Here is a 22,673-nt window from a genome sequence, read left to right as displayed (position 1 = left end):
GCGGGGATGGTTTTGAGATGATTCATGTTCATTACATTTATCGGGCACTTTGTTTCTGTTATTATTACATCAACTCAGATCACCAGACTTTAGATCCCAGAGGTTGGGGACCCCTGGATTAGAGGGAAAAGCACTTCATTCTGTCCTTATACCTTTCAGTAATTTTGTGATTTTTTAAAAAAAAATTATCGCAAGAAAAAAAATCACAGCTGGATCTGGCCTCTGTAACAAATACAAACTCATAAATTTTATGTGTGGTAGAGCAGTGTAGGGAGAAGTGGGGACAGCAGGTGGTATTATTTTAGAAGTAGTTTATTCAGACCCAAAGAATGAGACATGTCCTAAATGTTTTCACACATTTTCATGTGTAAAAGCGAAGGGAGGAAGTACACCTTGGAACAACCACTAGAAACACAAATACATAGTCAGCTCTTTATTAAATACTTTTTGAAAAGCATCTATTAGATTAGTCATCAGGAAATTCAACTCATTATTTTCTTTTGTACATGTTTTTGGAACGAAGTGTCCTGGTAAAAACATGGCCTACCAGGTCAACTATTGTGATTTAGCAAGACAATTCTAAGAACACAAAATCTTTGGGTCTGCCTTGAACTTCCCTTAGGTCTTAGGACATGAACTTTGGGACCTTCATGTTCATCTGACTCATTCATGACTGGTTACAGCTGCTTAAAGTTCGTCTTGAAAGTCAGCTTCTAGGACTAGAGACCTTCTTTGGGTCCTTTTCATCCCAAAGATCTTTATTTGGAAACCAGAAAGAAAGATTAAAAACAATTAAAAAAAATTTAAGTAGTTCTACTAGAGCCCAGCATCTTAAAATCTCCTGTTTCCTTTACACTAAGAATGTTAGCTGATCACATTGACCCTGATCCCAAAGCTTAGTAGAATCCTCCCGCTCTGAAGTAGTGTCAGGAATAATAAGTTCCATTCATTTCTTTTAAACCACAAAGCTTCATGTCCATGGGTTAGTCCTCACTTATTGCTCTGAGTCCCGGGGTGGTTTACTATTGGAGGACGCCATCTTGCATTGCACTCAAAGGACGTTTTTCATATGACGGTCATTAAGCGCCTTCTCCCAGGCTGCTCCACTGAGGTGATGATGAGGCTGCCTTGAAATCCTATTTTCTGTTGCAAGGCTCCCTACACGATGCTTTCTGGTATATAACTCAGCTCTCCTTTTAATTTTGAAGGTTGTGCCTTTTCCTTCGTCTTTGATTTTGCCTCCGAGTACAACTGTGTGATGTAGTTTATGCAGCCCTTAGAGTGGGAAGCTGAAAGAAAAACATGGCAAACCCAAACATTTAGTTTGAACAATGTTGCACACATTTATTTAAAACACGCAGATCGCCTTGTGGTGTTTGTAGGTCTGAATGTTAATGTTAAAAAACTCAAATCTGAAATTCACTGCTGTGTACACATGGTCTTGAATGCCCTGTTACGGCCTAATTTTCAAAAAGTCTTCTTATGTAAACATTATGCTCATAAACCTGAAATAAGATATATAGCCATCTCTGCTATCAAATAACGGATGTGTTGCTGGAAAAAAATACATTGCCTTTAACATGATTTCATACTGAAAGAAAAAGGGCTTATGGGAATAAGAGGTTTGGGGCAGCCCAATGAAAGCTCATGCATCTCTGTACATGGAGTCTAGAAGTGTCTCCAGAAGACAACGAGCAGAAATGGTAGAGTTGAAATGCTGGATTTGAGGGCACTGAGGGAAGGAGGATGAAAGTGGGGCATCAGATCCCAGGAGACAGTGCAACCTCCCACAGCTATGGCAATCCTCCCACCCCAATGAGTATGTACTGGGGTGGGGGACAGACCTTTCTGGGTAGAGAGTCCTGAGTGCACAGGCTTATTCTATTTTAAAAAAAAAAGTGTATTGAAATATATTAATAGTCGATTTATAATGTGTTAATTTCTTCTATGTAGGTGCTCATTTTAAATTTTCTTAAAGGTGAATTGAAAGGGCTTCTGCTTGCTCAGCAGCTGAACTGAAGGCTTTTCTTTTCCTGCTAAAGGTTACAGTTCTACTCCCACTGTGGTTGTTGCTTCTTTTTTTGTGACGTTTTTATCTTGTATTGATACATAGTGGTAAAGAACCTGCCAGCCAGTGCAGGAGACATAGGAGACACGGGTTTCATCCCTGGGTGGGAAAGATCCCTTGGAGGAGAAAATGGCAACCCACTCCAGTATTTTCCTGGAAAATTCCATGGACAGAGGAGCCTGGTGGGCTACAGTCCATGGGGTCACAAAGAGTTGACACAACTGAGCAACTGAGCCCTTACATTGGGGTATACCCAATTCTCAATGTTGTGATAGTTTCAGGTGCACAGCGAAGCTACACCCACTGCTCTGTCCCCCTTGCCTGGGGGAATGGGTGTAGGAAGCAACCCTGATTACACATTATACTGACGTCATTGAAACATGTGTTGCAGTGTAACAGCCTGTGGGCAGCTGACCCACACTTCCCACTCCCACCCCGGGTCTCACATACCCCGCTCACTCGTGCCCCTCTTCCTAGTACAACAGCTAGTCTTTCTTCCATTTCACACCTTGCTAGGTCAAAACCAAAAAAAAGCCAGAGGTGTTATGAAAGAAATAAATGCTTCTTATAAAGCCTCAAGAAAACCAATAGCAACTAGTGGCAAAGCTCACTGCATTGTCTTGCAACTTTGGGCAGGTGGAATAAGTTAATGTGCATGGAGGAAACAGCGGTTGGAAGGTGTAAGATTCTTGCTGTGCTCTATTCCTAGCTTCTGTCTACTTTATCTTTGTCAAGAGTACACACAAACACATACACACACACACTATTAGACTATTTATTCTTTTCATATTTTGCTTGAAGAACTGCAATAAAGTAATCCAAAAGACGTGAAATATTTCTGCTTAAATTTGTTAAGCCTTATATTCATTTGCATGAGAGCTAAGTTGCGTCAGTCGTGTCTGACTCTCTGCAACCCCCTAGACTGTAGCTTGCCAGGCTTTTCTGTCCATGGGATTTCCCAGGCAAGAATACCGGAGTGGGTTGCCATGCCTTTGTCCAGAGGATCTTCTCCATCCAGGGGTTAAACCTGCATCTCTCCTGTATCAGCAGGTGGGTTTTTTTGTTTGTTTTTACCACTAGCACCACCTCAAAAGCCCTATATTCATTTATTCAATACAAATTTACCAGACTCTCCACTTTTGATGTGGCAAGCCCTATGCTAGGATCTTAGGATACACATAGAGTAGACCCAATTGCTCACCACCTGGAGGTGTATTGTGATAGCTAGATTAACACACCAAAAATGATAGCCTGGTGTGGGAAGTTCTTCATTGGTAAAGCTGTATATAGGATGCTGCGGTGCACAGGAGGGGCATACAGTCCAAGATGTACCTGTGCGTGACAGCAAGGACTCAGGGATGGCTCCTCAAAGGGGCTTACGTTCAGCTATGCAAACTTAACTGCTACTTTTTGGGGGTTTTTTAGGTGTATTTCCTTAAGTTCTGTGAAATGATTTAGGTGATTTGCTTTTTCTTGAGCTAAAAATCAAACTTTGATTTTTCCTCTCCTCATGAAAGGCAACAAGTGAATAAACCTCATTTTTCATGTCTCAGGTCCCATAGTTGACTTACTTTGGCCATTTTTCTCTTGGGATGATGTTTCTTCATTATTTGACCTCGATCTGTAACTTTCTAGAGTGTACTCTGAAATCTCACTTTCTGCAAGAAGAAAAAATTGTTATTGATTTCTGGTGCCACAGACATCATCTGTATTTAGAAATGTACATTTGAGTAAGATTGTACCTGTTTTTATGTGATAGTAGACTTACCACTTCCTCCCCCGTACCTCGTGTACTCATTAGTTCAGTAAATTATTTTTCAGTTTTACTGTGATTCCTGCAGGCACTGTGCCATGCGTGCAGTATAAAAGTTGCAGACGTCAGATGACAGCATATTAGAGTCAAATACTGTCTTTTTGGGAAGAAACAATTCTAGTAGAGCTTAAAGAAGCATGGTGGGGGAGGCATCAGTGGGAGGTTTTGAAACAATACTGTGGCGATTGCCTATTGTATGGGTACAACTGGAAAGCCAGACCCTATATGTAGGTCTGTTTATGATAAAAATGTTAGTCCATCTGAATATCTCAAAAGGTAGATATTAAACTAGGAAAAGCATTACTTAATTTTTTAAACTTTTTATTTTGTATTGGGATATAGCTGATTAACAATATTGTGATAGTTTCAGGTGAACAGTGAAGGGACTCACTCAGCCATACATACACATGTATCCATTCGCCCCCAAACTCCCCTCCCATCCAGGCTGCCACATAACATTGAGCAGAGTTCCCTGTGCTAGACAGTGGGTCCTTGCTGGTGATCCATTTTAAACATAGCAGTATGTACATGTCCATCCAAAACCCCGTGACTATCCCTTCCCCACATCCTAACCTCTGGCAATCGTAAGTTCATTCTCTAAGGCTATGAGTCTCTTGCTGTTTTGTAAGTAAGTTCATTTTATTTCTTTTTAGATTCCACATATAAGGGATGTCATATTAAGTCCTTCACTGTAAAGATGTGCACTTACTCCTCCTCCTTCTCTGTCTGACTGACTTCACTCAGTACCCAATCTCTAGGTCCATCCGTGTTGCTGCGAATGGCATTATTTCATTGTTTTTAATGGCTGAGTAATATTCCATCATATAAATGTACCACATGAGAAGCAACACTTGTAAAAGGGTCAGAGCCAGTCAAAGATGTGTTAATAGTATTTTGCCATAGAACGTAATGCGTTCTCCGTCATTGGAGGTGTATGAGACATATATGGCTAAATCAGCAGTGTTCAAGAGCACCATCATACAAGGCACGTGTATAATTTACAATTTTCTAGCTGCCATTTCAAGAAGTAAAAGGAAACAGGTGAAATTGATATGTTTTTATTTAGTAGATTCAATGCATTGTTATTAGACATATTCTTGTGTGTGTGTGTGTATGTGTGTGAACTGAGTCTTCAAAACTGGATGTGTCCAGCATATTAAAGTCAAATACAAATCCTTACAGCACCTCTCAAGGGTGCCTAGCCACAGTTCATGTGCTGACTAGCCGTATTATGGCTACTGTATTGAACAGTTCAGGTCTAAATAACGACTCAGAATTAAAGAAGGGATTTAATCTTGGCACGCATTTATGGAACGAACAGAGCAGATGGTTATTCTGGATAACTTCTACAGTCCCTTCTGTCTCTGCTGTTGAGTCTATATATTTTAATAGGTATGTTCTATGCTAGCTAAATAATTTTGTTTTTGTTTCCAATGATAACTTTTAAATCTGAATACTTAGAAAAAATTGCGAACATGTGGTTGACGGAAGCTGAGTGCATTCTTATAGAGTAAGAATGGGCCCACACACAGTCTATTATATTCAACCCTTGACTGGTCAGTCAGTCCTAGAATAGGAACTCCTTGAGGACAGGGATTTGGTCTGCCTTGTTGGCAGATGTGTTCTCAGTGCCTGGAAGAGTGCCTGGCACACGTGGGTGTTCAGTAAATGCTTATTGAATGAATGGATGAATATCCTCTCTATTTGGTACCCTTTTGTGAATAGAAGCCTCCACAATTTAATGCCATTTCCTAGAGCTACCCTAGTTTCTCTTGGTCATGCATTCTTTGACTGTAACCCCTGGAAGTTCACATCCTGCTCAGACAGACGGTATAGCATTGAATGGTGCACTGCTCAGATGGTACCGCATTGAATGGAAGAGCTTTAATTGACAGAATTTCCCTTTGGGCTGGCCAGTGGCTTCAGCACCTTGGAGCCTCTGTCAGGCTCTCTGCCCACTCACCTTTCTTCCATATCACATGTGCTTTCCGGAGTTTCATGATGAAAAGCTGGACAATGATGAACAGTATGAATATGAGGAAGGACACGAGGGTCAGCAGCAGGACACCACTCTTCTTCTTCGTCAGTCCCCCATATTGCCGATTTGCTTCTGCAGGGAAAATGCAAGGGCTTTAAACAGGCTGAGGGGTTTTTTGATCACTGAGGAATATATACAGTATTTGCAAAATATAATGAAGGATAATAGCTGAGAGGAAAAGATGAGGGAGAGCTTTACCCTGAAGGTAAAGAGAGTCAGGTTATTCGTTCTCTGAAAATAAGCAAACAGGAATATAAACAAAACAATTTCATGGGATGATTTGAAAAAGGTTTTTAAGTTACATAGATATTGGGCTAGTTATTTTTCATTTCTAGAGGAAACATGAGGATATTGAAGTATAGTCAGAGTTCAAATTAGCTGTAAGGAATGGAGTTTTTAGCAAAGTGTAGTTAAGTAGCAAGAAAAGTTACTACGGAGTTTGAAAAACTCTGCAAATAAAATGAAATTTCATTAATCTTGGCTAGGTTAAATGTGGTCCTCCATGAAGGCATCTGGAGATAAACCAGGTGAGCTCTTAAAGATCTTTCTAGTACTCTTATTTTTGGGGCTCTGCATTTGCAGAATGTCATTCACGGTCCCCTTCATCTCAACCAACATGCCATTAAGGAGTGCAACTACTCAGAGAAAACTGTGCTTGGAGCTTCTAAGGCACAATCCTATGATTTAGGGAGTAGTTCTCTCTCTATATAAACAAACAAGTTAATAAAAACAAACAGCAGTCCTGAGAAAACCATTATAGATAAAGACACTGTGTTCACTGCAGCATTATTTATAATAGCTAGGACATGGAAGCAACCTAGATGTCCATCGAGAGATGAATGGATAAAGAAATTGTGATACATATATATATAGCGGAATATTACTCAGCCGTAAAAAGGAACACATTTGCATCAGTGCTAATGAGGTGGATAAACCTAGAGCCTATTATGCTGAGTGAAGCAAGTCAGAAAGAGAAAAACAAATATTGTATATTCACGCATATATATGGAATCTAGAAGGATGGTATTGATGATCCTGTTTGCAGGGCAGCACTGGAGATGCAGGCATAGAGAAGAGACCTATGGACACAGGGAGGGGGGCATGGAGAGGGCGGGACGAATGGAAAGAGCAGAGTGGAAGCATACACATTACCATATGTAGAATACGACTCAGGGAACTCAAACCAGGGCGCTGTGACAACCTAGAGGTATGGGATGTGGTGGGAGGGGGGAGGGAGGTTCAAGAGGGAGGGGACTTTTGTATATATATGGCTGATTCATGTTGATGTATGGCAGAAACCAACACAATATTGTAAAGCAATTATCCTTCAATTAAAAAAACAAACAAGCAGCAGTAAGATAACTGTGCCAGATTCTAGACCCACATATGTTATGTATAATAATGTGTTCAGGGGTTCCGAGGCTGGCAGGGTCCTTGAGCTGGTCAGGAAAGTGTCCGGCGAGGAGGCTGGTCTTGAAGGAGGGGTAAGGAGAAGGTGACGTGGATTTCCTTTCATCGGGGCAGTTAGGGCAGGGCCATCAAAATGAGATGGAAAGTTATCTGAGAAAAACGTGTATTCTGGTCAGGACTTCACAGAGACAGGGCCGCAGAGGGAGGTGGTAGAGAGCACCTCTGGAGGCCTGAAGGCTCAGGCTCTGCGCTGTGAATGGTGAGCCATAGCGGTTTTCTGATCACTGGGGTAGAGGGTGCAAAGGGGTGTTTTGATAGTAGGATGCTGAAAAATCACAGCAAGAGAAGTTGAAGTTACAATACTTTATGCAGGACATGATGGGGGCCTGCATCAAGGAGGTGGCTGTGCTTGTGGACAAAAGAGAAGGCTCAAAACTCTTTGGGAACCTATTGATTTTATATGTGTGCATATGTGTGTGTCTATATACACACACGTATATGTGTGTGTTTTGGGCCTGTGTGATGTTTTGGGAAGTCGATTTTGTGGGAAAAGGTGCTGTTCAGTTTTTAGCCATGTTTGAGGAACTGGCATAAAACTCAGCCAGAGATATGTGGGAAATGGAATAAAACAGGGATTCTTGCTTGGGAGAATGTTCTGGAAATGCAGGTATGTAACTCTTCTGTTTGACAGCAACAGACATACTCTTGGGAAGGGGGAAACTCTTTAAGGATTAAGGCAATAACCAGGGATGGAGAAATAGAATCAAATCTACATAGAAGAAGTCAGAGGAGGAGGGGACGTGAGCTAATGGACACGAGGAGGAGTGGTGAGCAAAGTAACAGGACCAGACAGAGTAAGTCAGGGAAGCCAGGCAGATGACTAGGTCAAGGAACAGGTCAAGGGATAAGGGAGTGATTAACCAATAAAAAGGTCAAACATAATGAGGACTGAAAAAGTCTACTGGATGTATTGATTAAGAGGTTAAAACATCAAGTATCAGTTCTAAGTAAATAAGTGTTGGGGACACTTACCAGTGGCCAAATGAGAGACTTGAGTGGTTTGTTCTTCCTCTTCCTTGTCAATCTCTGACGTACTAGAATCTTCCATTACTGCAACCAAGATGAAAGTAAGACATGAGATATTCGTATGACAGTGTATGTGCTATGTATGCGCATATTCATCCCAAAGCACCTTTGGAAACCAAATTGAAAGATCCTCATTCAAAACAATATCACTTTGGAACTACTGACTTCTTCCAAAAATTGTTGCAAATGGTCAGTTTCATTTTTTTTTTTCCTTAAAGAGTCACTCAGTTGTATCCCATTCTTTGCAACCCCATGGACTGTAGCCTGCCAGGCTCCTCTGTCCATGGGATTTCCCAGGTAAGAATACTGGAATGGATAGCCATTTCCTTCTCCAGGCGATCTTCCCAGCCCAGGGATGGAACCCGGGTCTCCTGCATTGCAGGCAGATTCTTTACCATCTGAGCCACGAGAGAAGCCCTTCTTTTTTCAAGGTGAATGTTTAATGAACACTTTCTCTGTGCCAGACCTTAAACTGACCATTTGGTATATATTACTTCTCACTATAGGTCTGAGCAAACAGGTCTCAGTTCTATAGCAGATAAGTGGCAGAGCCAGTATAAAAACTCAGAATCCCAAATTTAAAACATTATATTTCCTCCCTGAACCAGGTCTATTAGTTGAAGCAGTTTTAGGATGCTTCAGGACTGAATATTGAAGAATGGTACCTTAAGCCTGGAGAATAGAAATCCTACAACCTGAAATGCACAAAGCAGTGATTTTTATGTTGAAAATTGGCTCAGTTGCCATTCAGCCCAATGCTTGCTTCCTCCTTAGAAATAGGGTGTGCTATGATGATTTTGCGAGGTAAGAGAAATTAAAAAAATAAGATTCTTTTTTTCCGATTTTGTTGTTTCTTTTCCCTGGTTTTTTTTCCCTCCTCTGCACTCTTGGTTTGTAGCCCATTGCTCAGCGCCACCATGTGGGCCCTGAGAGGAATGAAACCACCCCTTCTCTTGAAAATGGGTATTATTAACAGTAATACAATCGTAGAAATTGAAAGCTGAAAGGAATTTTAGAAACCATATTTCTTAAATCTTCTGTTCTATATGAAAAAGCAGAGGAGAAAATTGAGTTATTCGGTAGTGGTGTAAGCCGATTTAAAGACAAATAGATTCTAAACACGTTTAAAAATATTGGTTTATTTAACCAAGGGATGTGGCTGTTCCACTTCATAATATTTTCAATTTCCATTGCCCTGCAGAAAAAGTATATATGTATGTATGGTATATATATATTTATCAGTGCTTAAAGAAACTAAACATTTACTTCTAAGTATTAGTGAAGATAAACATTTAAAAAATGTGGTCTGATACTCAGAACTGTGGACATGATAGTGATAGGAAAGCACTTCTCCCACCACACAATTTTCGAGAGACTCTGTTGAAACAGAAAGAGGATATGTGGGGATTTATGCCTTTCTGAATGAAGCTTACAGTCGTGTTCAAAGCACCGTGACAGCTGCATGCACGCATTCACTCATCCGTTCACGCATACTGCATTTTGTGAGTACCTGCTACTGGCAGGTATCCAGCTAGGTAACATACAAAGATAAGTGAAATATATGATCATTGCCCAGAGTTAATCATCTAGTGGTTCACTGTCTAACCAAGCTGGGATTATAAACCAGGTTTTCTAAATTCTCCTTCTTTTATAGTTCAATCCTGTCATCAAACACTGAGTTCTTAAATATATTTTAGCACTCAGAATGTTACATTTCTATACTTTGGAGGTGTGTACAGTAAGCTTGAAAAACACACATTTTTGCTTCTGTGTGTATGGTTTTTTTTTTTAAACCTCACTAATGAAAGAAAAGGAAATTTAAAAAATAAAATGCATATGGTAAGTTGAAGAAACAAAACAGGAGCTGGTGGCTCAGTGGTTAAGAATCTGCTTGCCAGTGCAGGGGACACGGGTTCGATCCCTGATCCAGGAAGATCCCGCATGCTGTGGAGCAACTAAGTCTGTGCGCCACAGCTACTGAGCCCAGGCTCTAGAGCCCGGGAACTGCACCTGCTGAGCCCACATGCCCCAACTACTGAAACCCAAGTGCCTCAGAGCCAGTGCTCTGCAGCAAGAGAAGCCACCGCAGTGAGAAGCCGCCACTGACTGCGGCTAGAGAAAGCCTGTGCGCAGCAACTAGGACCCAGCACAGCCAAGTCAAATAAGTAAAACTGTAAGAGCAAAACAGAACTATCTGAGTTCTTGACAACCAAGTAACTGATGAGCCTTCAAGGGTGACTTTGCTATTCAATGACAACAGCTAAACTCCAGATCCTGCATGTTGCGCTTTGCTGTTATCAAGTCTTTATTTTGTGTTTGGTCTGTTCTAGATGGAAGAACAAAGAAATGAGTCTCCTATAAGTGAATCCAACCTTGCCTTTTACCACGGAGGGATTCAGATGTCACAGTTGTGTGTGCATGCCTGTGTGTGTGTGAGAGAGAGAAAGAGAACTTACAAGGTGTTAGTTACTCTAAAGCCCCTCCCACTCACTGAACTCTCTGAATACGGTGCTTCTCCTGGTCACCATGAAGCTGGAGCCAGTTGGAAGGAGACTTCTATGGTCTTATTACAAATTAAAAGAAAAAAACGTTCTTGAAACTTAGAATGGGAAAAGTGACCTTCCAGAGAATCATAATTTTTTTTTAAAGTTTTAATGTTTTTGATACTTACCAGTGCTATTGGGCTGCTGAGGGTCTTGAGAGGATAGAGAGCTTGTCTCCAGGGCAGCTGACGTTGTCTCTTGATCAGTAACTAGGAAAGGGGAAAAACAGAATTCCGCAACTACAGAGAGCAATTTTACCCACATTGTGCTCAGTACAGCAGATTGGAGAATATGCTTGGCTGCTACCTGCTTGTGGAGGTTCTGCAGAAACCGCAGAATTAGGTGTTCTGCAGCCCTTGTGCTGGTGTTTGAATCTATATCCCGCTGATTGTCCATCTGCTAAACTGCCTGGCTTAGAAGCGTAACAGGCTGGACCTCTGTGGAGCAGTGCATTGGGCAGTGGTGGGCAGACTGTTCATCTCTATCTGTATCTCCCTATTAATACTTATTAATCTGTCTATCTACTTAATCGCATATCTACCTGCCTATTTATTAGGTGGCTTTGGAGTCAGTGTCAGAATGGGCTGAATTCCAATGCTGATCCTTGCCTGCCAATGATTAAATTTGGACCAGGTCCCTAATCTCTCATATGCAAGGCTTTTCCTTACCTGTAAAATGGAGGTACTAATACATTCACCTCTCGGAGTTTTTTGGTGAGAATAAATGATTTCATTTGTATGATATGTGTAGCCCCAAACCTGACTATTCATTAAGAGGCTTACCAAATGCTCTTGTAGACTATAAAATCAATGGTTAGGAATGTACCTAGAGGTTCAACTTAGCATAGGTTTGATCAGTCAACGAACAGGCCTGCAACCAGGGAGCTTATAAAAACAATGCCTGTTAATTTACAAATATTGATACTGATCTGTAATATCTTCATGGAATCTGTGAGTGCTTTTCAGTCTTTCATTTAATCAAAGGATTTTTCTGTGGCTTTTAAATTATTTTCTTAATCAAACACTAAAAATTTAAAACTATAAAAATGCTTGAATCACATGCCAACGGCTCTGAGAAAAGAAGAACCACTAAGGAGACACTGGAGAAATAGTAAAACAGATCACAAGGCTAAAGTGAGCTCTGTGGCCACAAAGAGGCCAGAGAAAATTGAAGAGAGGAGAAGTCGCCTGCAGTGAAAAGCTCGAAGACAAGTCAAATAGAAGAGCTGGAAGCAGATTACAAGATAAGAATAATGTGGCAACTACTGGGGACACAGAGAATAAAATTTATCAATAATGATTAAGATCTAGAATAATGTATACTATATGAGTTCATATAATTACATAATTATGTACAAAATAGGTTATATATATATTACATATACTATATTCTATACACATTGTATATATTATGTGTATATGCCATAGTGTGTGCATACAATTGTCACATATATTTTCAATAGTCTGTGTATGTGTATATATATACATACATACATATATATATACACACACACACACTCTGTGTATGTATAGAACTATGGCCATCCAGGAGGAGAAGCTGTGATTTCTCCTTCAGCAGTAATTTTGGTAGATGGTTTGAACAATTGCTGAAAATTAAAATATATATTTATTGATATTGTTGGTTCTTTTATTTAAAATCTGAACATTTTTCAGAGCCATTTAGGTAAAAAAAAGCCTCATTTTCTCTTTGGTGACCCTCCCGCCTCCCCCTGTGCCCTAGACTCCCTTCCGTGGCTGGGGGTGGAGAATGAGGAGGGGGATGAGTGACTGAGAGGAAAGAATATTTACGTCAGATTACAGCTCCGCCCAATCTGGGGGCCGTGATTCTTCTAAACCCAGCTTCCTCAAGACCTACTTTTGGTTTGATGGGAAAGTGACCGGCAGAGAACACAGGGTAGCGAGTGGGGAGTTGCTAACCACAGCGCCAGCCCCCGCAGAGCAGCAGGACAGTTTTCTCACAGTGAGGTTCCTGTTCACAAGCACCTTTCCTCATCCGTTATTTCATTCGATACAGAGCTTTTTCAACAAACTCATGGTCATCCAGCAGCTTCCTCTTTCACTAGGGTGAGGGAATGCTTATCCTTCAGGAATCTCTTTTCACACCTAGAGTGCTCACTCGTGTCCAGCTCTTTGGGACCCCATGGACTAGCCCGCCAGGCTCCTCTGTCCACGGGGTCCTTCAGACAAGAGCACTGGAGTGGGTTGCCATGCCCTTTTCCAGGGTCACACTGAGAAGTACCTTATAAAGTAATGAAGGTTGGGGTCCTATGAATGATAGATGTGTGATGCCCGCTACTTCTCAGAGGCCGCTTCTTGGCTCAAAACGTTTTATATAGTTTTTAAACTGATTCTTCAACCTTTGGTGATGGGATCAGGGAACAGAGATTCTGAAAATGGAGGCAACTCTTCTTCACATTTAATGTTTGATTTCTTTTCATTTTTATTATTCTTAATTTTTGGTGTTCTCAAAATATTTTTTTAAAGATTTTTTTATGTGGATCATTTTCTCAAGTCTTTATTGAATTTGTTACAATACTGCTTGTTTTATGTTTTCATTTTCTGACTGTGAGGCATATGGGATCTTATCTCCCCGACCAGGGATTGAACCTGCACACCCTGCATCGATCGGAAGCTGAACTCTTAACCAATGGGCCACCGGGGAAGCCCCTGCTCAGAGTATTAACATGGGTAGACTATGTTCTCTAAAACAGTTATAACAAAATAAATCTAAAGCATAGTCATGACTTAATGTGGGTACATGATTGTTAACATACAATGATATTGACAAGTTTAGATTTACTTCAGTCAGTTTTATCCCCTTGGGGATTAAGTACAGGGATGTAGTAAGCTTCACATGGTCTCTCCAAAAACATGACTGCAATAAAACTATTTTAGGTCAAGTTATGCCAGCTGTCATGATCAAAAAACAAGCATGACCCTGCTTGCATATGGCACTCTGTTAGGCTTTCTACACAACTGGGATTCCTCTGTGTTGGAACAGTAACTCTGTCGCCCAGCTGGAGAAATTTCAATCATGAAAGAAATTTGTTATTTAAAAAAGCTTTGTGGACAGTGAGCTCACTCTGAAGGACTTTTCCTAATCTATTTCATCTTGTTTGATAGTGTGATATAAGGTAAATTTAAGATAATCAAAGACAGCCATTGGTGGTTCTTACCCAGATCTTCAAACCGAAAAGGTGCTACCAGTTTTCTTCCTTGCAGGCCTTTGTGTCGGATAATGCAACTTGCTGTGGAGTTTTTGCCGTATGAGTGGACTGTCAGTGTGCTGGTGCTGTTACACTTCTTCCCATCAGTTTCATATTCATGGTGGGTTTCACCTGTGAAACAATTTGAAGTGTGTGTGAGGTCGTGACAGTTTAATGATATTGGGTGGCATGGTTCTCTGAGAAACCAATGCCCTTGACATCTTGGCAAACCTGTTAGTCTTCTAACCTCACTCTAATTTCCCTCAGCCACCTGGGACGTGCTTGGCCCCATTCCCAAAGAGAAGCAGATGAACAAGAGTGGATAATTTCCTATAAACCCTGTACTATGGGAAAAAAAAAAATCCAAAGCTTATCATCGTTACATAAGAAAGACAGCCTAATGTTGTGGAACACAAAGACCCAAGACCTTACTCAGGTTGAATGAATAAGGCAGATTAAAGAAAGGTCTAGAATTGGCAGTGGACTGAACCTATAAATTGAATGAAATGTATGTTGAATCAGTTCCCAAGCATGACAGTTGGTTATCCTGCTTCAGTTAAAAGGCTCAAAGCTTAGGTTTTTGTTGTTGCTGCTGTTATCAAAATAATTTTATCTGCCATAGGGAGTATGACATGATACTCCATTGTTCAAGCAAGAACTTATCTGTTCCAATTGCATGTATTATGTTACATATATATTTTTAGAAACGTATTTATTTATTTGGCTGTGCCAGGTCTTGGTTCTGGCATGTGGGATCTTTATTGAGTCATGCAGAATGTTTAGCTGCAGCATGTGGGATTTAGTTCTCTGATTAGGGATTGAACCCTGGACCCCCTGCATTGGGAGCATGGAGTCTTAGCCACTGAACCACCAGGGAAGTCCTAAACATATTTTGAATTCTGTGTCTGATACAGAGTTCATGCTCAGAGGTACAGGTAATAGCTATATTATGTCTTTTATGAAATTTTGTTGTTATTGAGTCACTGAGTCGTGTCTGACTCTTTGCAACCCCATGGACTGCAGCATGCCAGTCCTCCCTGTCTCTCACTATCTTCCACGCTCATGTCCATTGAATCAGTGATGCTATCCAACCATCTTATCCTCTCCCACTCTTCATAAAATGAAATTGTATGCAGTGACATTGTTCAGTCGCTCAGTTGTGTCTGACTCTGTGACACCATGGACTGCAGCATGCCAGGCTTCCCTGTCCTTCACTATCTCTCGGAGTTTGCTCAAACTCATGTCCATTGAGTCTATGAAACCATAATATTTAATACATGTACCATTTTAGGTTTCTACCTTGTTTTAAACAAAAGCATGTAACCATGTTATTTGTGTTGAGGCTTTCAAGAATAAGGCATAGTATTGATTGGTTTATAAGGATAATTTGTCTGGAAAAGGATGGATGAAATATTGAATGGGGTTTTCTGGCACTTTCTGCCACCAGAGGGTGCCAGAACATTTAAAAATTCCTTAAAAATATAAATAGGAAGGAAAACAAAGGAGAAAAGAGAATGGTTTCTTCACTTACCATAGAGCTCCATGCCATTCCCTAAGAGCCAGGTTATCCGTGGAGGGGGCTTGTTTCTCACGGTGGAGCATTTCAGTATGACGTGTTCTTCTCCATTGTGCGTCTTGATAACTGAAACTTGCAGGGTTGGCGTGACAGGAGTTGCTAGAAGAGAATTGATTTTTCTCTGCTTAATTAGCTGCTCTACATATCTCAGCAAAGCACAGAGCCTGATAATCTGTAGGGATCATTGTAGGGGGTGGTCTAAATAATGGCATATTTTTTCATTTGACCTTTCTCAGAATATAGTTAAGGGGCTTTTATGTACTTGTAAAGCTACGCTGGCTGTCATCAGAATATTTGTCACCCAGTGTGTGATTAGTCTCTGGAAATTCCCAAGTAGACTATGTTACAACAGTAATTCTTAAATTTTATAGATGAGTATATTTGAGTGGTAGAACACGAGGTGAGGAATAGAAGCTGGAATTCTGGTCCCATCTCTGTCACCAACTATTTGTAAGAACTTGGGTAAGTCCCACAACCTCTTGGTGTATCAGTTTCCTTGTCTGAGTCGTAAAGGAGTTGGTTTATGGGTTGGCTGTGTGAGCTCTAAACTTTCATGAGTCTAGGACTCACCTCAGTATAAGTTACTCCTGTCCCCTCCTCCCATCAAAGAGGCATTTCTCTAAAGGGCCCATCAGCCTGATTTCTTTTTACTTCTGTCTAGGAAAGTTTGCCTGGAAAATCCCATGGACGGAGGAGCCTGGGAGGCTGCAGTCCATGGGGTTGCTAAGAGTCGGACACAACTGAGCGACTTCACTTTCACTTTTCACTTTCATGCATTGGAGACGGAAATGGCAACCCACTCCAGTGTTCTTGCCTGGAGAATCCCAGGGACAGGGGAGCCTGGTGGGCTGCCATCTATGGGGTCGCACAGAGTTGGACAAGACTGAAGTGACTTAGCAGCAGCAGGAAAGTTTTTTCAGTTAGGCTTATATCTTCTCTGTTCTACCTCACACTGTGGGGTACAGAATGGGACCCTTTAGCATCTATTTACTCATCCATCTGCCATTAAGACATTATGAAGTCAGTTCCAAGTATGTACTAGATGCTGGCAATACAAATGTGGGAAAGATGAGGCCCCTCAAAGAAGAACATGGTGATAAGAGCAGCCCCCTAAACTGCTCACTGAAAGATCACGTGTCAGGTGCAGTGACAGAGGTAGGCATGAGGTGTTGTGAGAGGTGTTATGAGAGCCCCAGTAGAGCACAGACTTGGCCTGACCCAGAGTGATGTTGCGGGTGACCAGCAACATGAGGGAAAGGTGACCCCAAAGCTGAGTCTCATTGCTTCTCAGAACCCCTAGGGAGCCACTCCTTCCCAGAGACTTTGTCACTGTGCCTTTATTTTATGGCAGGTACCATACTCAACTAATGCAAGAAGAGGAGTCTTAGGAACTCCTTGTGTGATATGTAGAATTATGGTATTTAGAGATCAATAAAAGGCAGTGTTTAAAATTGATCTGTTCTGCTACAAAAAGCAAAAAAGTCAAGATAGTAAGACTTAACACTGAACACAAAGGACCATCTGCAGAACTGAGCAAGTTCCAGCTGTCACTTCCTAGCCAAGCCTCCCAACCCCATCCCCCAACAGAAGAGAGGAACTTGTTTTGCAGAGGGTGTGAGCCGACTGTCCAGCAGAGTTATATCTGAATATATTTGATCTTAGGATATGCTGTCAGAAGTTTCTGCTAGATGTATGTATGTGTTTTGCCTTCCTGAACAACTGTGCAAACTCCTTGTGGGCAGAGATTGTGCCTAATTCATCTTTGATTCCTTGCAGCCCAGTACAGTGCCTGGCACAGAGTCACAGTCCAGCTAATACGAATTCTCTTTCCTTTTAGTTCCCTGCAGAGAAAATTTAGTTGATGCCAAAGACGATTTTCACAAACTCACATTTACTCTGGGACTTGCCACTCAAATTGCTCCTTTCTGTTTTGTCTCAACAAAGATGGCAGAGTTGCCAGGAAATGCCTTGCTGCAGGCAACATTTTTTAATTATAATATTGAGTTTAAAAATGAGATATCCCGTTCCTAAGTGTATTGCTCCCAGGCTGGGTTTACTGGCTTTCAGGCACTTACCTAACACGATCACTTTCACTTCCTTTGTTCTCACGGACTTGCCGTAGTGCAGACACTTGTACACGCCTTCATCATGCTGTGTTACCTTCAGCACGCTGATGGAGAGCTGATTGGAGGAGTGATGAAGAAGCTGGTATTTGGAACTTTTTAAAGCTGTACAAGAGGGAACAAGAGCTGTTATAAGGAGAAGTATCAGATGAATGCAGACTCTCAGTGGATGGATTTTTCACAGGAATAGCTTTTGATTATCACACTTTAAGGGAATGGATGTCTCATCTTTAACTGAGCTGCCTTCCAAATTCTAGTGTTACCAACTGGAGACCTCTCAATAGTTCGAAGTTAGTTTAGGAAATAAAGTATTTTAATACTAAGATCTGTGAAATAAGCAGTTTTTAAAATTTATGCTGGTAGGAAGTTATGAACCCTGGGTTTGCAAAGGGCTTAGGTGGCAGGAGGATCTTAAATAATTTTTTTTACATTATGTAAATGCCCCAGTGTAATTTGTCTTAGAAATCCAATTCTCTGTCTTGTCATACACAGCACTGTGATGCAATTATACTCCAATTAAATTTTTAAAAACTATTAGAAAGCTGTCCATAATTATCACTATTTAAATTTTATAGTCATATGAATAAGATTGGAACAAAAATAGTTGTCAAATTGATTTGATGACAAAGCTGTAAAATCTACTGTTCTTACGATTTCATATGACAATGAATAACCAAGATATGTTTAGAAGAAAAGTTCATTATTATTTGAAATTTCCCAGAGTATGTAGTACTTTCAAATGTTTAGGGAATGGCAAAAATAAACAAACGCAACAACAAAACAAAACAAACAAAACCCCACAAGAACATAAAATCTCCCACAGTTTCAGAAAGTTCTAGCCAACAGTAAGTATTCCTTTTGATTCTGTCTTGATCTGGGATTTCCATCTCAAATCAAAGGTCCCTTAGTGAATCAGAGGCTCCCAAAATGAGTGGTTTTCTTTGTTTCTTTTTTTCTAATGTTAAGATTTATAATGTGAACAAGCCTAAAATCGTTAAACCTCAATTGGCTGACCAAGGAAGGTTGTTTCTCATCTGAAATAATGGTTATGGTGTCCTGGGACACTGAGGTTCCCTGAATCCAGGTGTTCTCAGCCTCAGCACTACTGACATTTGGGTCCATAATTCTCTCCTGGGTGAGAGTACGGGGGGCTATACTCTGCGTTATGCATGTTTAGCAGCGTCTCTGGCTGGCAACCCGCTCCAGTACTCTTGCCTGGAGAATCCCATGGACGGAAGAGTTTGGTGGGCTACAGTCCACGGGGTTGCAGAGTGGGACATGACTGAGCGACTTCACTTTCACTTCACTGGCCTCTCTCCTTAGATTCCAGATCCCCATGCCTTTTCTCAGTTATAACAACCAGAACTATCACATTGCCAAATATCCCGTGGAGGGCAAAAAAATACCCTTGAGGGAGAACCATCACGCTAGATCAGGGCATTTGAGAACGTCCATCTTCTCCCAGTGTTACTGTTGTCGTTTAGTTGCTTGGTTGTGTCTGACTCTTTGTGACCGCATGGGCTATAGCCCGCCAGGCTCCTCTGTCTGTAGAATTTCCCAGGCAAGAAGACTGGAGTGGGTTGCTATAGCTTTCTCCACAGGATCTTCCCAACCCAGGGACTGAACCTGCATCTCCTGCCTTGGCAGATGGATCCTTTACCGCTGAGCCACCAGGGAAGCCCAGTTTAACCAAAACAAAAGCAACAGAAAGCATTATTTAACAGAATTCTCCTTAAAGGTCTCCTCTCAGAACTTTTATCAATTAATATGTACTTATTCTATTGGAATCTAGTTGGTTTAGCTTAAAAGAATATATTTAGTTATCTTACAGTGAACCTATCAATTGTTATCATATTTTCTAAAGCACATCAAGTTTTTCTAGAGGGTCTGCTTTTACAAAGCAGAATGAAATTTGCTGTGTTGGATACTTTCCCAAGCATTTGGTAATTAGGAGTATTAAATGGAGATATAAAATGGTCTCATTATCAGGGCTTCCCTGGTGGTCCAGTGGTTAAGATTTTGCCCTTCAATGCAGCAGATACAATATTTGATCCTTGGTCAGGGAGCTAAAATCCCATATGCCTTGGGGTCAAAAATCCAAATCATAAAAACAGAAGCAATATTGTAACAAATTCAATAAAGACTTTAAAAATGGTCCACATTACAAAAAAAAAAAAACCTTAAAAAAAACCAGTGTTTAAAAAAAATAGTCTCATTATAAAGGAAGGGTTTCATAAAATACTTCCCAAAGAGATGAACTAAATAGAGTTAAAAAAAATCCCTTCCCACAAGGAAAAAAAAAAAAAAAGCTGGGACCACGTGAGGTGACAGATATTAACTAAACTTATTGGGGTATTATTTTCCAATATATACATATATCAAAGCATTGTATGGTACACATTAAACCAATACAATGTTTAATGCATTGAATACAATGAAAAAAGAGTTCCCTCCCATCTTAGGCATCTAGGACTACAATGTGTGTTTGTGAGAGAGGAAGGCTACTGTCCTTTTCAGAGTAAAACATGCCACCAATTCCTATTGCTCAGCGATCCTGAGTTTTTGTTAAGACCATTGGGAGAAGGGGAGACATTTTGGGGTGGGCTTTGATGTGTGACTCTGGGTTGCTCAGGTGGAAAAGAGAGCTCCTGGCTGTAGAAGGGGGGTGACGTGTTGGCTGCCCGAGGACCGCGGGCCCCCCACCTGTCTGTCTGCGGCCACCTATCATCGAGCTGTCGGTTGCTTCATGGTCACTGAGAGTCAAAAAGTGACCTGGGGGTGAGGTGGGATGGTGGAAACGGGCTTTGTCATTTGAGCCCCCTTTACCAACCATACTGGTGGGGTTTCCATTTCAGACTTCCTGCCAGAAAAAAAGCAGCCGTGTGTAAAACACAGGCTTCTGGGTGTGATTTACGTGTCACAGTAGGTGGGGCCAAGCCCACCATTGGGGTGACTCATGCTGACTTTCTGGCCCACCAGCCTGTCTGTCTGGAAAATCCGTCGGGTTGAGGTCTGGCGGTGGTTTCTCTCTTCTTCACTTACCAGGTTGTTCATTGAAGAAAATGGTGAAGCCCGAGGGGGCCAGCCACTGCAGAGAAGTGGTCTCCTGAGAAACGGTACAGTTTAGAGTGAGTGTCTGGCCTTCCCCTATGGGGACAGTTTCCATGTGGTTGGTCCGAAAGGCCTCTGTGGAGGAAGAGAATTGTGGACCGTCAGACTGGCATGGGCCACACTACACCTGAATTGAGGCAAGGGCTTAGACTCGAGGCAACCTCGTTCATCATTTGATCATTTGTATACGTTTGGAGAAGGAAATGGCACCCACTCCAGTGTTCTTGCCTGGAGAATCCCAGGGATGGCAGAGCCTGGTGGGCTGGCATTTATGGGGTCACACAGAGTCGGACATGACTGAAGTGACTTAGCAGCAGCAGCAGCAGCAGCAGCAGACATTTGTTAGAGAAACAGAACCCAAAGTCAACACCGAAAACTGCAAGGAGAGGAGGGAAGCAGTGTGCTAGAGCAATCACGATGTCTCTTGAAGGAGCATGAATGAAGGGGTGGGTTTTGATGAAAGCTGAACAGCGTCTATGAGGCACTTGCCTTGCCATATGCTGGAAATTGTATCTTCCATGTTACTGATATTGAACTCAACTTTCAAACTAACGCTCTAAAGCAGCAGTTTCCAACCTTTTTGGCACCAGGGACTGGTTTTGTGGAAGATAATTTCTCCATGGAGGAGGGGGCAATGGTTTTGGGATGATTCAAGTGCATTGCAATATTGTGCACTCTATTATTATTACATCAGCTCCACCTCAGATCATCAGGCATTAGATCCCAGAGATTGGGTGGCCCTGCTCTAAAGGAAGAGTGGTTTTGCTCACTTGATGATGAGGGAGTAGAGGTTCAAGGTCACAGAGGTCCTCAAGACGGCATTGGTGCCCAGGTCTGTGGGCTTCTAAGCCCATGCTTGTATAACTGGGTCGGACTACCTAAGTGATGAGACCCCAGAAAATTCAGCTTTTCTGGCCTCTGTTTACAAAAAGGCTGATTCGTGTCTTCGAGTACCGTTGGGGGGGGGGGTGGGTTTCAGATTCTAAGAAAGAATGTTATATCCTCTGGAGCTCTTGTGAATTACAGATCTGCTCTTCCTGGGGAGTAGGTAAGCCCCTGGGGTAGAAGAGCTTCTCCACCAGAGGGTGGATGTTCTTGGATCTCTTCTGATTTAATATTCCACAGCAGCGCTTTCCCTGGGCACATGTAAGAGTCTGTAATTTCCCCAAATCATAACCCCCAGAGAATGAGAAACAATAGTTCTAAGCAGCTGCAAAGTTATCCTCCCAAAAAAGAAATTGATAGAAGAATAAATTGGTTCTACTGCTGATTTGGCACATTTATTGCCATTTGTTATTTTTTCAACTTTAATTCTTTTTCCTGAGGATGAAAAAATATCATAGACAAGTACAAAACATGTCTATGAACAGAAGAATACCATGGGGTTATAAAATATGAATAGCAAATGCAATGAATTTCACTATCATCTTAGCTGTTTAAAAAAAAGGAAAAAGAAATGACTTTATTTCCTTGTGATAAATTTCAAGTATTAGGAAAAGCACATTGAAGAGGTCTGGGAATTAATTGTTACCGACTTTTTAGTTTGTTCCATTTTGAAGTCATTAATTTCAACCTAGCCTCCAGCAATAATCACCCAAAATTATTGTATTCATATGTTGACTTTCATGGGAAAAGAGTTAGCTTGAGTCCTGGTGGAAAAATACTCATATCATCAGCCA

At 41.3% G+C, this 22,673-nt stretch overlaps 1 protein-coding gene across 1 annotated transcript in view; it reads right to left on the bottom strand.

Annotated features, from left to right (window-relative positions):
* Positions 1 to 418: 418 nt before the first annotated feature.
* CRTAM (cytotoxic and regulatory T cell molecule) overlaps positions 419 to 22,673 on the bottom strand; it is a 28,737-nt gene continuing 6,482 nt past the window's right edge. Inside the window, exons 2-10 of the mRNA XM_069555455.1 lie at positions 20,926 to 21,069; positions 17,836 to 17,988; positions 15,716 to 15,859; positions 14,155 to 14,316; positions 11,087 to 11,167; positions 8,362 to 8,439; positions 5,845 to 5,991; positions 3,640 to 3,726; positions 419 to 1,289 (exon numbers count right to left, since the gene is read on the bottom strand). Of these exons, the coding sequence (XP_069411556.1) occupies positions 1,159 to 1,289; positions 3,640 to 3,726; positions 5,845 to 5,991; positions 8,362 to 8,439; positions 11,087 to 11,167; positions 14,155 to 14,316; positions 15,716 to 15,859; positions 17,836 to 17,988; positions 20,926 to 21,069 (1,127 nt within the window). The 3' untranslated portion in view covers positions 419 to 1,158. The remainder of the gene's footprint in view (positions 1,290 to 3,639; positions 3,727 to 5,844; positions 5,992 to 8,361; positions 8,440 to 11,086; positions 11,168 to 14,154; positions 14,317 to 15,715; positions 15,860 to 17,835; positions 17,989 to 20,925; positions 21,070 to 22,673) is intronic.

The sequence above is a fragment of the Ovis canadensis genome, chromosome 15 (assembly GCF_042477335.2).
Source record: "Ovis canadensis isolate MfBH-ARS-UI-01 breed Bighorn chromosome 15, ARS-UI_OviCan_v2, whole genome shotgun sequence".
Lineage (NCBI taxonomy): Eukaryota > Metazoa > Chordata > Mammalia > Artiodactyla > Bovidae > Ovis > Ovis canadensis.
This window is presented reverse-complemented; position numbering and strand designations above follow the sequence as displayed.